This window comes from Heptranchias perlo, chromosome 19 (assembly GCF_035084215.1).
Source record: "Heptranchias perlo isolate sHepPer1 chromosome 19, sHepPer1.hap1, whole genome shotgun sequence".
NCBI lineage: Eukaryota > Metazoa > Chordata > Chondrichthyes > Hexanchiformes > Hexanchidae > Heptranchias > Heptranchias perlo.
The window spans coordinates 46585463-46601671 of NC_090343.1; the positions used below are offsets into that span (position 1 = coordinate 46585463).

At 43.3% G+C, this 16209-nt stretch overlaps 1 protein-coding gene across 2 annotated transcripts in view; it reads right to left on the bottom strand.

Moving 5' to 3' along the window:
• Positions 1 to 16209, bottom strand: part of LOC137335363 (serine/threonine-protein phosphatase 4 regulatory subunit 1-like) — a 62926-nt gene that overhangs the window by 39724 nt on the left and 6993 nt on the right. Inside the window, exons 4-5 of one of the 2 annotated variants that reach the window (XM_068000696.1) lie at positions 8773 to 8879; positions 2454 to 2596 (exon numbers count right to left, since the gene is read on the bottom strand). In XM_068000696.1, the coding sequence (XP_067856797.1) occupies positions 2454 to 2596; positions 8773 to 8879 (250 nt within the window). The remainder of the gene's footprint in view (positions 1 to 2453; positions 2597 to 8772; positions 8880 to 16209) is intronic. The other variant, XM_068000697.1, reaches the window with a different exon arrangement.

The window sequence follows — 16209 nt, forward strand, 5'->3', positions numbered from 1 at the left end:
TTATATCAATGAGTGTTAATTGTATTTAGGTGATCGGTATCAATTGGGGACTCTCTTGTATCCTTTTTATAGGAGAGTTTATCTAGGGTGTGGTGTGTGTGTAAGAGGAATCTCTGAATTTAAAGGCCTGGAAACAACTAAAGACCAGGCTCGAGTATTCTGTCCTTCACCACATGGCTATCCAACTTTAACAAAAGTACCGTGCTCATTCGTGGCTCTCGTCATCATAACAGCACAATCCCAATCGAAACCAACAATTAAAAGGAACAAATAAAAAAAGTCAGTTCAAATGCGGAGTTATCGGAACGATGAAGAACTGTGTTGGGTATTGGCAACTGCAACCGTTACGCAGTTCAGTTATTCAGCTGCTTTCTTATCAAAGTCTGTACAGGAAGCAAGGAACGATTGCTCATGGGGAGGAATTTAATCTAATTGGAATGGGTGGTGGAGAAAATCTGTACAGGAACAAAGTTACTCTCTTCCAGCCTGTTCGAGGTGCAGAGTAGGCAGAAATATTAGTTTGAGAAACATGACCAGCAGGATTGGAACGAGAACGGGGTACAAATGGAAAACACGAAAAGTTGAAAAAAAAATTGCCCCACTTCACAGTTTGTAACAAGGTCCAGCTGAAATAACCACATGCTTTAAGAGACCTTGGTTGCCCATCGGGTCTTCAAAACATCAAATACTATAATGCAACTTTCCTGTAACAGTTCGATCTCATGAGGTCCCATCACAGTTCATATAATGGTTCAATCTTGTTAAGTCCCATCGCATTCTGTTTGCCGACTGGGAAACAAACTTGATGGATTTAAGAAAAACTGGCCAGCTGGGTTTTTGATACAGTACAGCAGACAGGTTTTCTTTTTAATTTTGTGCCCTGAAGCTTTTAACATGCAATCTAAATTTTAAAACGGTCCCTCTTTTGTACATCTGTTTCTCGTGACTGAATCAATTCAGACTAACCATGTAATAGATTAACAGTCAGAGTTACTTCAAACCAATCAGATGATTAAAAAGATATTGGCCATCATCTTAGAGTCTCCATACCCTGCCAAACACTACTCCCCAGTCCTAGCTCTCAGTCTCACCCTCTGGCAGGCCCACCGCAGACCCTGGACTCAGTTATTGCCTTCTGCTTCCCCCTCCTCACCAGGTAGGCACGCCAAAGACCTTAGCAGGGAGACATCTGTACTGGCTACAACAACTTGCATTTATATAGTGCCTTTAACGTAGTAAAACGTCCCAAGGCACTTCACAGAAGCATTATCAGACAAAAATTGACACCGAGCCAAAAAAATGTCAGGTGACCAAAAGCTTGGTCAAAGACATAGGATATAAGTAGGGTCTTAAAGGAGTAAGATTTGGAGAAGCAGAGGGGGTTAGGGAGGAAATTGCTCACCATCGCTGCCCCTGGACTTTTCCCCACCCAATGTTGGAGACAGCCTCTCCAACTTATGACTGGTCGTAATCTTGAACTGCTTGTACTGCAGTAAGTGTAATCCAGCAACAACTCCCCTTACTCAGCCCCAATACTGCCCTTTCCTTGTCCACCCTCTTCATTGTCAATTGGAAAACTCTGCTACATTTGAAGGCTCTCGGTCCTTGTTAATGCTGGGGACAAGTAAAGGACTCCATGAGTTTGTCTTTTTCATGAAAGAGTGCTTCATCAAGGACACAAGTTGCTTAAAGTTACTACTACAATTCCCTTGATTTTTATTGAAAGAGACACCAGGAGATAAAATATTTGCTCTTGCTTCTGTGCAATTTCTGATTTGTAGTTCACAGCCAGAGATATACAGTATATCAGAGTGTTATTTGTCCATCAAAGAGATCAAGAGTACAAGAGGCAGCTCTTACTGGTTACCAGTGAATTTATCAGCTGCACCAATGAATGGTTCATTGTTCACTTCAGGCACATTACATCACAGATTACTTTTGCATAATGGCATGTCTGAATTTATAGGAAGCAGTCTTTTGCAGTAGGCACAAGACAAAGTATTAGGAGAGTACCTGAATCAGAGCAATTGATCAGCTTGTGCTGGACTACTCAAACAATATGTAGGGAGAAGGGCAATCTTATGATCCTAAGTGGCAGCTGGTGACCCTAAACTGAGCACCACGAGCAGAGCGCTGCTCAGCTGTTTGAAGTGCCGGTGAGCAATGTTATTGAATAATTGAGCAACACCAAGAGCAGACCCTCCCATGAAGCTGCAGATGAACTTTTAGACATTTGTACAGTACTAACTTTTAACATTCATTCAGTCCTCTTCATTTAAATACAGTGTTTCTATGTGATATCTAATAGTATTGGCAGCGTGAGCAATGCATTTCAGTCAAAGCTATACAGTTCTTTTGACGAGGAGAAATACAAGAGATCTTTTAAAGGTCGGGCACAGTGTCTCCTGACATAAATGAATAAAATGCTATGCCACGTAGCAGTGATTTCTTACCTGGTTATTGGGGTCAGTGAGGTATCTTACAACAATGGGCACCATATACTTGGAAAAAGCAGTTGGGAAAGATGGTCGGTTCTCCTGGAGGAACATGGCTAGGTGCGGTACTTGCTCCATCAATTCAGCGCGTACTGTGGGCTCTGTGGATGAGGAAGTACACTGAAATCAGGCAATAATTCCATAGCTGGCAAATTACAACACTCCAGTTTTATAACACAGGGGAGTTAAGCTTAGAGGCTTTCACGCCGCCACTAAATTTTTACAATATATAAATTAATCCATTAAACACATGCACTCTTGGAAGGGGAAGGGGGAAAAGAAAATTTGCCCCCAATGATCCTCCTTTCTCCGCCCCCCCCCCCCCCCAATATGCTGAGGGTATGCTGTTAGGGGTAGATGAAGTAGGGAGGGCGAAGGCTCATGTGGATCATAAACAGCAGCACAGACCAGTTGGACTGAATAGCCTGTTTCTGTGCTGTAGACTCAATGTAATGTAACTGTAAATTTTCAAGTTACTGAATGCTCAAGCAGCATTTTGTCATGAATTAATGTAATTAAATACAGTGTAATGCTGAAGACTTGTGCTCCAGAACTAGCCGTGCCTCTAGCCAAACTATTCCAGTACAGCTACAACACTGGCATCTACCCGACAATGTGGAAAATTGCCCAGGTATGTCCTGTCCACAAAAAGCAGGACAAATCCAATCCGGCCAATTACCGTCCCATCAGTCCACTCTCAATCATCAGCAAAGTGATGGACGGTGTCGTCAACAGTGTTATCAAGCAGCACTTACTCACCAATAACCTGCGCACCAATGCTCAGTTTGGGTTCCGCCAGGACCACTCGGCTCCAGACTCATTACAGCCTTGGTCCAAACATGGACAAAAGAGCTGAATTCCAGAGGTGAGGTGAGAGTGACTGCCCTTGACATCAAGGCAGCATTTGACAGGGTGTAGCACCAAGGAGCCCTCGTAAAATTGAAGTCAATGAGAATCAGGGGGAAAACTCTCCAGTGGCTGGAGTCATACCTAGCACAAAGGAAGATGGTAGTGGTTGTTGGAGGCCAATCATCTCAGCCCCAGGACATTGCTGCAGGAGTTCCTCAGGGCAGTGTCCTAGGCCCAACCATCTTCAGCTGCATCATCAATAACCTTCCCGTCATCATAAGGTCAGAAATGTGGATGTTCGCTGATGATTGCACAGTGTTCAGTTCCATTCACAACCCCTCAAATAATGAAGCAGTCAGTGCCCGCATGCAGCAAGACCTGGACAACATCCAGGCTTGGGCTGATAACTGGCAAGTAACATTCACGCCAGACAAGTGCCAGGCAATGACCATCTCCAACAAAAGAGAATCTAACCACCTCCCCTTGACATTCAACAGCATTACCATCGCCGAATCCCCCACCATCAACATCCTGGGGGTCACCATTGACCAGAAACTTAACTGGACCAGCCACATAAATACTGTGGCTACAAGAGGAGGTCAGAGGCTGGGTATATGCGGCGAGTGACTCACCTCCTGATTCCCCAAAGCCTTTCCACCATCTATAAGGAACAAGTCAGGAGTGTGATGGAATACTCTCCACTTGCCTGGATGAGTGCAAGAAGCTCAACACCATCCAGGACAAAGCAGCCCGCTTGATTGGCACCCCATCCACCACCCTAACATTCACTCCCTCCACTACCGGCGCACTGTGGCTGCAGTGTGTACCATCCACAGGATGCATTGCAGCAACTTGCCAAGGTTTCTTCGACAGCACCTCCCAAACCCGCGACCTCTACCACCTAGAAGGACAAGGGCAGCAGGCACATGGGAACAACACCACCTGCACGTTCCCCTCCAAGTCACGCACCATCCCAACTTGGAAACATATCGCCGTTCCTTCATCGTCGCTGTGTCAAAACTTAAGAATCTAGGTACATAAATCATTAAAATTTAGCTCACAGGTGAAAAAACACTAACAGTGTGCTGGACTCCATCACAAGAGGCACAGCATATAAATACAAGGAAGCACTACTACAATTGTACAGAGTGCTCCATTTAAGTAGTGTGTTCACTTTTGGGCTTTCTCTCCAGAGAAAGGATGTACCAGCCTTAGAGAGGATCCAGTGCCAATTCACCAGCAAAGAAGGGACTGAACTATGTTGAGAGACTTGAACAAACTTGTTTCCTGGAGATGAGGTGGTTAAGGTTTGACCTGACTGACATTGCAGATGGGAACTCCAACCCATCACCTCTAGGTGTAACCAACGCAGCACCCCAGGTTTAAATATAAATACCTCGATAGTAAAAGGAAGATGTTTTGGCCATATCCTGCTATAAATCTCCAGTGTCCTCTGTGTTGGCCCATTGTGGTCAACAAGCAGAGACAACAAATGGAGAGACGATAGTTAAACAAGTATTAGTGCACTACAGGCACTGAGAAGAGCAGATGGGCCACTTTTCATTAAGATGATAAATATTTCCATGATCTTAGCGTGGAAAATTCAGATTAATCTTCTATTTACCATCTGCCTTTTGCAGCCTGCATAGATAACTGGGTCATTATATTATCTAAACAGCAAGGCCATTGGAAAAAAGTACGTGGAGAGTTTAAGTGAATCAGGAAAATCATTTTGGTGGCACCATTACCCAAGTATTCAATGGACTGTCACAAGCACATATGGATAGAATTTTTTCTTTTATGTATATTTGTTGAGTGATACTGGCAAGGCAGCATCTATTGCCTATCCCTAGTTGCCCTGAGGGCATTAAAAGTCAACCATATAGCGAGGGACTGCAGTCTCATAGGCTAGACCAGGTAGGAGGGTGACAGGTTCCCGTCCATGAGGACATTAATGAGCCAGTTAGGCTTTTATGATGATCCAGCAGCTTTCATAGTTATTTTTATTCAATGGCACCAACACTTTTAAAAAAGAACGAGCACACTTTTTTTGGCAATAGGAGGCACATGAGCACAAGGTTTACAAATTCAACAAGGCTTTGCCTTGTGTGATTAAATGTATCCTTCTCGAAATACCACCCTTCCTGGTTAAAAGACAGAACTATTCAATTATCTTTAGAAGCAATTATTGCCATGCATTCAAATTGTCAAGCATTCAAAGGGGATACCATCTGCAGTGCATTCTAAAACTTGCACTCAAAGTGGGATGCAATTGGTTTCCGCACTCAGCCACACAGAGCAGCAAGGACCAGAGATCAATCCCTAGGTTGTGGTGAATTTGTGGCTCATCTCGAGCAATGGCAGTGCACCTTACACTCCCAAAAAGAAAAAAGGATAAAACAGGGTTCTAGCTCCTGATCGCTGTGCCACAGCTGCTGCTAAGAAGTGCGCGCGTGAGCACACAATGTGCGGTCAGGATTAAGTTCAAAGATAACTAGCCTGACATTCCCTGTCTAGGTTGACCCACGAATAGGGATCATAAAAATTAACGATTGCCACTATAAATTCCCAAATTTTTTTCAGGTTGGTGAATCAGCAAAAGTGGATTCGCTCCTGATTCTAGCACTAAAAACTAGTGCCTTTAACGCAGCAAAAGATCCCAAGGCGCTTCACATGGGCAATTATTAAACAAAATTTGACACCGAGCCACATAAGGAAATATTAGGACAGGTAAAGCTTGGTCAAAGAGGTAGGTTTTAAGGAGCTTCTTAAAGGAGGAGGGGCAGGTAGATAGACGGAGAGGTTTAGGGAGGAAATTCCAAAACTTAAGGCCTAGGCAGCTGAAGACATGATCGCCTATAGTGGAGCGATTAAAATCAGGGATGCGCAAGAGGCAAGAACTGGAGGAGCACAGTGATCTCAGTGTGTTGTAGGGCTGGAGGAGGTTACAGAGATAGGCAGGGGCGAGGCCATGGAGGGATTTGAAAACATGGATGAGGATTTTAAAATCTGAGGCGGGATGGAGACAGGCAATGTTACGGAGGTGGAAATAGGTGGTCTTGGTGATAGAGCGGAGATGTGGTCGGAAGCTCATCTCAGGATCAAATAGGACGCCGAAGTTGTGAACGGCCTGGTTCAGCCTCCGACAGTGGCCAGGAGAGGGATGGAGTTGGTGGCTAGGGAACGGAGTTTGCAGCAGGGACCAAAGAAAATGGCCTTGGTCTTCCCAATATTTAGTTGGAGGAAATGTTTGTTCATCCAGTCGGACATGCAGTGTGACAAATGAGAGACAGTGGAAAGGTCAACAGAGTTCGAGGTGAGGTAGAGCAGGGCGCCATCAGTATACAGTGGAATCTGACATTGTGTTTTCGGATGATGTCGCTGAAGGGCAGCATGTCGATGAGAAATAGGAGGATGGTGTGGTCAACCGAGTCAAAGGCTGCTGACAGGTCGAGAAGGATGAGGAGGAATAATTTCCCATGGTCACAGTCACATAGGATGTCATTTGTGACTTTGATAAGGGCTGTTTCAGTACTGTGGCAGGAGCGGAAACCTGATCAGAGGGATTCAAACATGGAATTGCAGGAAAGATGGGCATGGATTTGGGAGGCGACAACACGTTCAAGGACATTGGAGAGGAAAGGGAGGTTGGAGATGGGGCGGGAGTTTGCAAGGACAGAAGGGTCAAGGGTGGGTTTTTTCGAGGCAGCAGATTTGAAGGGGAGGGGGACAGTACCTAAGGAGATGGAACTGTTAACAATATCAGCTAGCGTGGGGGCCAGGAAGGGAAGTTGGGTGGTCAGCAGTTTGGTGGGAATAGAGTTGAGGGAGCAGGAGGTGGATCTCAGTTAAAATGAGCTCGGAGAGGGCACGAGGGGAGATAGGAGAGAAACTAGAGAAAGATGCGAGTTCATGGCTAGGGCAGGGGGGAACCTTAAGGGAAGTTTGACTTAATGGGCTAGGGGAAGCGAGGGAAGTAGCAGAAGCAGCTGAACGGATGGTCTCAATCTTAGTGACAAAGAAGTCCATGAGCTCCTCGCACTTTTTGTTGAAGGGGAGAGTGGAGGGGGCAGAGAAAGGGGTTTAAGATGGTTTGTAGTGGAGAAGAGAAGCCAAGGTTTATCTTTGCAGTCCAGGATGAACCTGGAATAGCGAGCAGTTTTGGCAGAGGAGAGGAGGACCCGATAGTGCTTTATGTGATTCAGCCAGATCTGGCGATGAATGGCTAAACCAGTTGTCCATCATAAACGTTCAAGTCTGCGTCCTTGGACTTAAGGGAGCGGAGATGAGGGCCATATCGGGGGAATGACCACGGTGAGAGAGTAATGGTTTTAATGGGGATAAGGACATCAAAGATGATGGTGTGATTGAGCAGATCAGTAGCTGCAGAAATGTCGTGGTGAATGGAGGGCCAACAGCTAGACAGTTGGAAATTTGAAAGTCCAGTTGTAAGTGACTTGGGGGAAGAGCTTTTTCCAGGGGCGGACACAGAAGGAAGTGGAGTTGGGAGGGGAAAGGGGGATGTGTGTGGAGAGGGCGCTTAAAAATCGCCTCTGAAATGTCGCTGCATTGCACTGGTAACAATGCCACATACATTTCTCAGGACTAATTTTCAGCAGCAAGTTCTACAGAGATATGAAGTGAGCTCCGAGTTTAAGCAGCGATTGCTCCATTACACACTCCCTGTAATGAAATAGTGAAATGATGGTTGTGACCAGAGGGGGCATCAGTGTGTCTGAAGCATCCAAAATACATTTATCTACAAATGTAAGGAGTTACAATGTCTGGCAATGTAAGGAGACTTCTGGTACCAGACAGCTTATCATATATGGAGAGCAAACAGTGCCTAGAAATATTCTTGTAGGAGGATGACTACTTTATTAAAAGAAATCCTGTTTCAAACAGTGTCAAAAGCCTGTTTTAATACACTTGCCAGAACTTTTAGAACTGCAACTGAGACCCATAAGAGTATAAGTAATTGAGACTCGTCTTGTGGCTTAACTGTGCCTCTTTTTATTTTTAAGTCCTTTGCTTGCTTTCTTGTCCTCTAGGGATGTTTCAAATAAAAAGATTTTATCTGAATTTACCCAGTTCCTTCAATTCCTGCCCACCCCCCACCATTTTGAACCTAAATATAGAACCTGAAAAGCACCCCCCAAAAATGTTTTTATGCCAGCAGTAAAAACAGACTTCAGACGATGCTTTCACAGGAAGAATGACTGCTTGGGAGAGTTACCACAAGGCTATCTGCAACCGTGGAAAGATAGCCCAGCATGAGTCAGTGCCTTTAACAGGGCAGAAAAGCAAAGAGGCAGATAATTTGTGGGGGGGGGGGGGGGGAAGGAAAAGAAGGAAGAAGCACAGAAACAATCACTCACTTCAGCAAAATGCTAGTCCATCACTCAAGATAAGCAGATCACCAACATACCTGTATCTTCAGAGAGTCTAACTATCGTCTCCATGACAGCCAAGAAATCTTTCTCATCGTCACTAAAAGCTCGCAGAACATCCAAGAGCCCTCGAGCAACAATCTGCCTGTTCAAGATGAAAATGTGTCAAAAGTGCTCGTTATTAAGGAAGAAATCATTTGCACAGCACAGTGAATTTCATGTTAAGGCAGTCAGGTTTTTGGGGGTCTTTTCTAAGCTTCCTACTTCAGATTATTTTGGCTTTTGTGGCATAGATCATTCATGGGTGAGTCCCAACTCACCATACCTGCTAGTGTCTATCCTCGCCTGGAGAGCTTTTGGTAACATGCAAAGCAAAACAATGAACGCTGTCTGTTAATTGCTTTAGCTACTAAACTTTTCTGCTCCAAAACATTTCATTCTAGTCTTCAAAAGTGATAGACTTCATTAAATTCAAAATTATCAAGCAATTGATTTTTTTTTGCAGAGACAAGCACGTAAGGAATTCACAATATAGTTATATATTTACTGCAGAAAGTCTCTAACTCAAGTAGACAAAATAACAAAGAAGGCAACTCATTTAAAATATACATATGTTTCTCCTTTCTTTTAAAGAATATATCAAACTGACCAGTACCGACTGACTGTTTCCCAGATTTCAAACCCACTCCTCTCCTGGCATTTTCTACTTATTTAAACAGAACAGTCTTATACTTTGGAGAAGTTTTGGATTTTGAGTATCACACCACTCAGATTTAAACAGGTGGCCATCAACTACGTACAAAGTGAACCAAGCACACAGCATTATTGAAGTATGAGTTATTTTTCTCTCTCTAGCCTGTAGCAGAAAAAACTTACAACACTATCAAAATAAGCTTGGTTCAGAGGTCCGAACTGAAGTTTTTTTTACTTTTAAAACTATTTATGTACTGTGATGGTATTTAAAGGCACAACTATTAAATCAAAATTTCACAAAAATACCTCCTCCCCCCCACAAGCATCAAAAAAATGATGAACTAATAAGGAGCTTTGTGGGTTTGGCACAATTAACAATTCATTATCAATCAGCCCATTTCCATTGTACAACATGGAGCTAATATTTGATGTTGACATTGTAAAAATATCCCTGTGGGAACAAAGGAATAGGAAGAGTTGTTACAGGTATGCAACACAAATTCTATTACATAGAATACATTCTTGAGGATGAGCCAGAAAATTGTATGATAAAATAATAGGCATTTTATTCTCAGAGATCCAAAGATGGTATGGCAGGAGTATCCAAGCTTTGTATCCTCGTGGGCCACTTAGATGTGTACCTTGAGCCCGTGCAGACCACAGTCCAAAGTTTAATTCCACGTTCTCATTAATTTGCCAGTAGTGAACACTGCTGATACTAACTGGTCTTACTGTCCCGATTTAGGATTTATCCACTAGGAGCAGCCGTTCTGAAACCTCTGGCCCGTGAAGTTCAAACAGGACAAACCAGCGAGTAAGAAATAGAAGTGCAAATAAAATTGAGTTGGCTGGGCTTTATGGCCACAGGTACTTTGGGTTTATAGGGTCTGCCTGAGGGATAAAAAGCCAATGATGCCTCAGCACACAAGGGGAAATGTCATTCTCCAATACTTCTACTGATCCCTTGGAGCATTGCATTTAAGTGAAAAATAAAAAGTAGGCAACATCAATTTAACTATTAAATCCTGCAAAGAAATTCAAAATGTTAAAACTGGAGTACAGGTCTGGTTTGGTTATTTGTACAAGAAGTCTGCACTACTTTTCAATTTTTACCCCTCACCTAACTTGGACAATGTTTAACTCAAATAACTGAATTCCCTCCAGTCTAAAGTCAAGTTGTCCCATTCGCTCTAATTTGGCAGTAGGTCCACCGAGATTTGGTCATCTAATTGGTTGTATTGACCTAAACTGTCCAGTCAGCATGGAAAGTCAAAGCACTACAGTGTATGTTCATCAGCTGTTTCAGGTGGTCTTTTGACAGATATGTGAACCAGTAACAGGGAGTCAAGACACCCTGGATCTGAAGGAATCTTTCTTTCTTTCTCTCTTCCCACCCCCCCCCCACCTCCGTTCAGTAAACAGGTGACTTAGTTGCCTAGAGCAGAATTTACGTTCAAAAAAATCAGAAGCAAAACAAAGAAAAAAAAACAGAAAATGCTGTAAATACATGACAAGTCAGTCAGCATCTGAGGAGAGAATTGACAGGTTAGTGTGTCAGGCTGGGCCCTTCTTCAGAGCAGATAAATGAAAGCTAAGCATTTTAATAGAATCAGGGGAAAAAAACAGGAGGGGGAGGGAAAGAACAAATGGGTACTCCCAGGACAGATAGGAAGTATTGGTGGAATAGCCAGGAACCTGCTTTTTAAAAAAAAAGAAGGGGGAGAAAAAAAAAGCAAAATACTGCGGATGCTGGAAATCTGAAATAAAAACAGAAAATGTTGGAAAAGCTCAGCAGGTTAAGGCAGCATCTGCAGAGAGGGAATCAGAGTTAACCTTTCAGGTTTTGATGAGTGTTTCCAGTATCATATGTTTTTTTTTTAAAAAAAGACTGATATGATGAAATGACCTTCTCAGACAATGGAAAGAAGTGTTAAAGGAATTAAAGAAACAAAAGAATGAGTGAACAGCTCAGGTGAGAGAATAGAAAAACACAAAGCCTGCAGATCCAGTCAGAAATGAAAATAGAAACTGCTGGCAAAACACAATCTCAAGAGAAAAACCAGATCAAAGGGGCCACAGACCAGCCCCCCCAACCCCCCAAAAAAACAATTTAACGGCTTTACAATTATTTTAAAGTTATATTATTGCTACAAATTTACATTTTTAATTTTCTTTCATGCTTTTTCAATCGATTAAAGCTGTATAATGCTGAGGGATCATTTTCAAGCCATACCACTGCTTGCCAGCTCTGCTCTTGAGGTGCCATCCTGAGGGCGCGTCCAACTTACAAAGGAGATGGGCGACAATAAGGAGCTATCCGCATGGGAGCACGTACAATCTGCACAGCTGACCCTGAGCACAATAAGCAGCTGAGTTTACTAGTCAGTACCCGCAAAGCAGCAAATTTCTAAAGGCCATAGTGATCCACACAAACCAATCTGGCAGACTCAAAGTACACTGCTTAAAGGGAAATCAAAGTCTAGGCGCAATACTTTTGTTCAAAGTTCCCTCCCCTATCTGTAGAAAGAGAGGAAAAACAGCCTGGCTTTTCCTGCTGGTTTCCCCGACTTTGACATAACCCGGCTTCTCCTCGAGAGGAGCCAAGCAGTAGCCGTCGAAAGAAACTTCCAACAGCAATTAGCCTTTAATCAGCCTCAGATTGTGCTTATTCAAACCACTTCCTCAAAAGGTTAGCAGGTAACCATCACAACTGTGTTCCAGACTATCTATGAGCAATGCCACAGGAGATCTGCTGTCTTTTTACTGGGGTTGGACAGCCCAGATTGGCCATTGGACTGGTCCAAAAATGCAACCCCCATCATTTTCAAATGGAGCTGCTCCTCGTCAGTGATGTCATGAAATGGCCTAGTGGCAAAGGAAGTTAGAGGTGGTGGGTCTCTGTGCAGGTGAGATAACTGATCTTTCATGAACAACTTACATTTATATATATAAAGAAAGAAAGAAAGAAAGAAAGAAAGAAAGAAAGACTTGCATAGTGCCTTTCACAACCTCAGGATGTCCCAAAGTGTTTCACAGCCAATGATGTACTTTTGAATTGTAGTCAGTTGTAATGTAGGAAACATGGCAGCCAATTTGTTTATAGCAAGCTCCCACAAACAGTAATGGGATAATGACCAGGTAATCTATTTTAGGGATGTTGGTTGAGGGATAAATATTGGCCAGGGCACCAGGGAGAACTCCCCTACTCTTCTTCAGATAGTGTCGTGGGATCTTTTACATCCACCTGAGGGCAGACAGGGCCTCAGTTTAATATCTCATCCGAAAGACAGCACCTCAGACAGTGATGCACTCCCTCAGTACTGCAGTGTCAGCCTAGATTTTGTGCTCAAGTTTTTGTAGTGGGACTTGAATCTATGACCTCCTGACTCAAGAGTCCAAAGTGCTTCTTCATTTAAAAAAAGGCAGATGTATCAATGGGGATTTTTCTTCCCCTTTAAGATCAAGGAGGTCACAGGAATACATCACAGGAGATGCACAAGAAAGGGTCAAATTACTAAAAGGTTAGTGTAATTTAGATTAGCCATCAATAGTCATCTACTTTTCCAAACTAGACATAGCACAACCACATTTAAAATGCAGCAAATAGTTTTGCAAATCAGAAAATCCCAGCTGTAGTAGGTGGGAGAACAAATAATTAAAAAAGAGAATGCCTCAGGGAAAGCTACACAAAGGAGCATGTGAAGACAAGTCGTATGATAAAGGGATGCATGATGCATCCTTCTCTTTACTCCCTCCCCCCGCCCCCCAAACCTACCTTTTAGGCTTTGCTACAGTATGCAGCATTCCCGAGCACAGACACAAAGCAGACAAACTGCTCCCATGCCTCTGGCAATGCTAATTCATAACCATCTGCTTCGAGGGGCAACTGCCTGGCTTGCACCGAGCACATCCTACTGCTAGCTCAGGCAAGTCAGGAAGCTCAGCACATCGAGGTATCTCCTCTGCAGGGTTTTACAGACATGGGAATACCCATATATTTTGAGTTGAAAACAAATGAAACAGAATTTTGCATTGTGTCGAATATTCCTGCATAATCTGCCTATGCAATGGTTTTGTTTCTGCAATGAGTGCTAGTCAGAAGAACAGTCGATAAACGTGGGAATATTAACAGTAATTCAATTTAAATGATGGCAAAATAAGCTTTACAGTGTACTTATTTTTAAATAAAAATCTATCTAAATAGATCAGTACCACCTCCTCCACTAAGATGGAGCATTTTTTGTGACCAATCCAAGCAATAATGTGTTTTTTGTGAGGGGAGGGGGTGGCGAAAAGAAAGAGAGGAAGGAGGAGACATATAAAAAGGAAGAAGGCAGTGCTATCATTAGGATTGCAAAGATATATGCAAGGAAGTTATGCTAAACCTTTGTAAAACACTGGTTAGGCCTCAGCTGGAGTGTTGTGTTCAGTTCTGGGCACTAACTTTGGGAAGGATGTCAAGGCCTTGGAGAGGGTGCAGAAGAGATTTACTGGAATGATGCCAGGTTAGAGAGACTTCAGTGATGTGGAGAGATTGGAGAAGATGGGGTTGTTCTCCTTAGAACAGAGAAGGTTAAAGGGAGATTTGATAGAGGTGTTCAAAATCATAAACGGTTTTGATAGAGTAAATAAGGAGAAACTGTTTCCAGTGGCAGAAGGATCAGTAACCAAAGGGCACAGAATTAAGATGATCGGCAAAAAAGCCAGAGGCGACATCAGGAAACATTTTTTTTTAAACGCAGTGAGTTGCAATGATCTGGAATGCACCGCCTGAAATGGTGGTAGAAGTAGATTCAATAGTAACTTTCAAAAGGGAACTGGATAAATACTTGAAAGGAAAAAATTTACAGGGCTATAGGGAAAGAGCAGGGGGAGTGGGACTAATTGGACAGCTCTTTCAAAGAGCCGACACAGGCACGATGGGCTGAATGGCCTCCTCCTGTGCTGTAACTACTATGATGTGACGATATTTTTCATACAGAGTCCACTTAAATTATAAAAATGAACAGCCAGCAGCTTAATTATACTCAGGTGTCAATCTTGGCTCAGTTGCCAACACTTGCACCTGAACCAGAAGGTTGTGGGTTCGAACCCAACTCCAGAGACTTGAGCACATAATCCAGGCTGACGCTCCAGTACAGTACTGAGGGAGTGCTGCACTGTCAGAGGTGCAGGCTTTCGGATGAGATGATAAACCAATGTCACATTTCCTTCTCAGGTGAACATAAAAGATCCCAATACTATTCGAAGAGCTCTCAGTGTCCTGGCCAACATCTATCCCTCAACCAACACCACCAAAGAAAACAGATTATCTAGTAATTTATCTCATTGCTGATTGTGGGACCTTGCTGTGCGCAAATTGACTGCTGTGTTTCCCTACATTGCAACAGTGACTACACTTCAAAATAATTCATTGGCTGTGAAGTGCTTTCGGATGTCGTGAGGTCATGAAAGGAGCTATGTGTATGCAAGTTCTTTCTTTCCATAGATTTTGTTCTTCCAAACTTGGGTTGAGTCTGGAGAGCATTTGGAGCGGAATCATAGGTGATGTACTCTCCCTTGTCTTTCACAAGAATCAGTCATCTAAAGGGCTCTGTGGAGGAGCCGCTTTCTAATGTAAAGAACAAATCTGAAGAAAGATATGGAATATATTTAAAGGGATAGATAAGCACTTGAAGTGTTGCACTTACACTTGTGACAAGGAAGATTGATGAGGGTAGTGCAGTGGATGTTGTCTACATGGATTTTAGTAAGGCATTTGACAAGGTCCCACATGGCAGACCGGTCAGAAAGGTAAAAGCCCATGGGATACAGGGAAATGTGGCGAATTGGATCCAAAATCGGCTCAGTAACAGAAAACAAAAGGGTAAAAGTCAATGGATGTCTTTGCAAATGGAAATCAGTTTCCAGTAGTGTGCCACAGGGCTCAGTGTTGGGTCCCTTGCTATTTGTGGTATATATTAATGATTTGGACTTGAATGTAGGGGGCATGATTGGCAAATTTGCAGACGACACAAAAATTGGCCGTGTAGTTGATAGTGAAGAGGATAGCTGCAGACTCCAAGAAAATGTCAATGGGTTGGTGGAGTGGGCGGAAAAGTGGCAAATGGAGTTCAACCCGGAGAAGTGTGAGGTAATGCACTTAGGGAGGGCAAACGGTAAAAAGGGCAAACGCAGTAAACAGGAATATATTGAGAGGGGTAGAGGAAGTGAGAGACCTTGGAATGCATGGCACAGGTCCCTGAAGGTGGCAGTACAGGTAGATAAGGTTGTGAAGAAGGCATACGGAATGCTCTCCATTATTAGCCGAGGTATAGAATACAAAAGCAGGGATGTAATGATGGAACTGTATAAAACGCTGGTAAGGCCACAGCTGGAGTATTGTGCACAGTTCTGGTCACCACATTACAGGAAGGATGTAATTGCTGTGGAGAGGGTGCAGAGAAGATTTACAAGAATGTTGCTAGAGCTTGAAAACTGCAGTTACGAGGAGAGATTGGATAGGCTGGGTTTGTTTTCCTTGGAGCAGAGGAGGCTGAGGGGTGACTTGATTGAGGTGTACAAAATTATGAGGGGCCCAGATAGAGTAGACAGGAAGTACCTGTTACCCCTAGCGGAGAGCTCAAGAACTAGAGGACATAGATTTAAGCTGATTGGCGGAAGGATTAGAGGGGACATGAGGAAAACATTTTTTTTTAACCCAGAGGGTGTTGGGTGTATGGAATTCGCTGCCCGAATTGGTGGTAGAGGCAGGGACCCTCAACTCTTTTAAAAAGCACCTG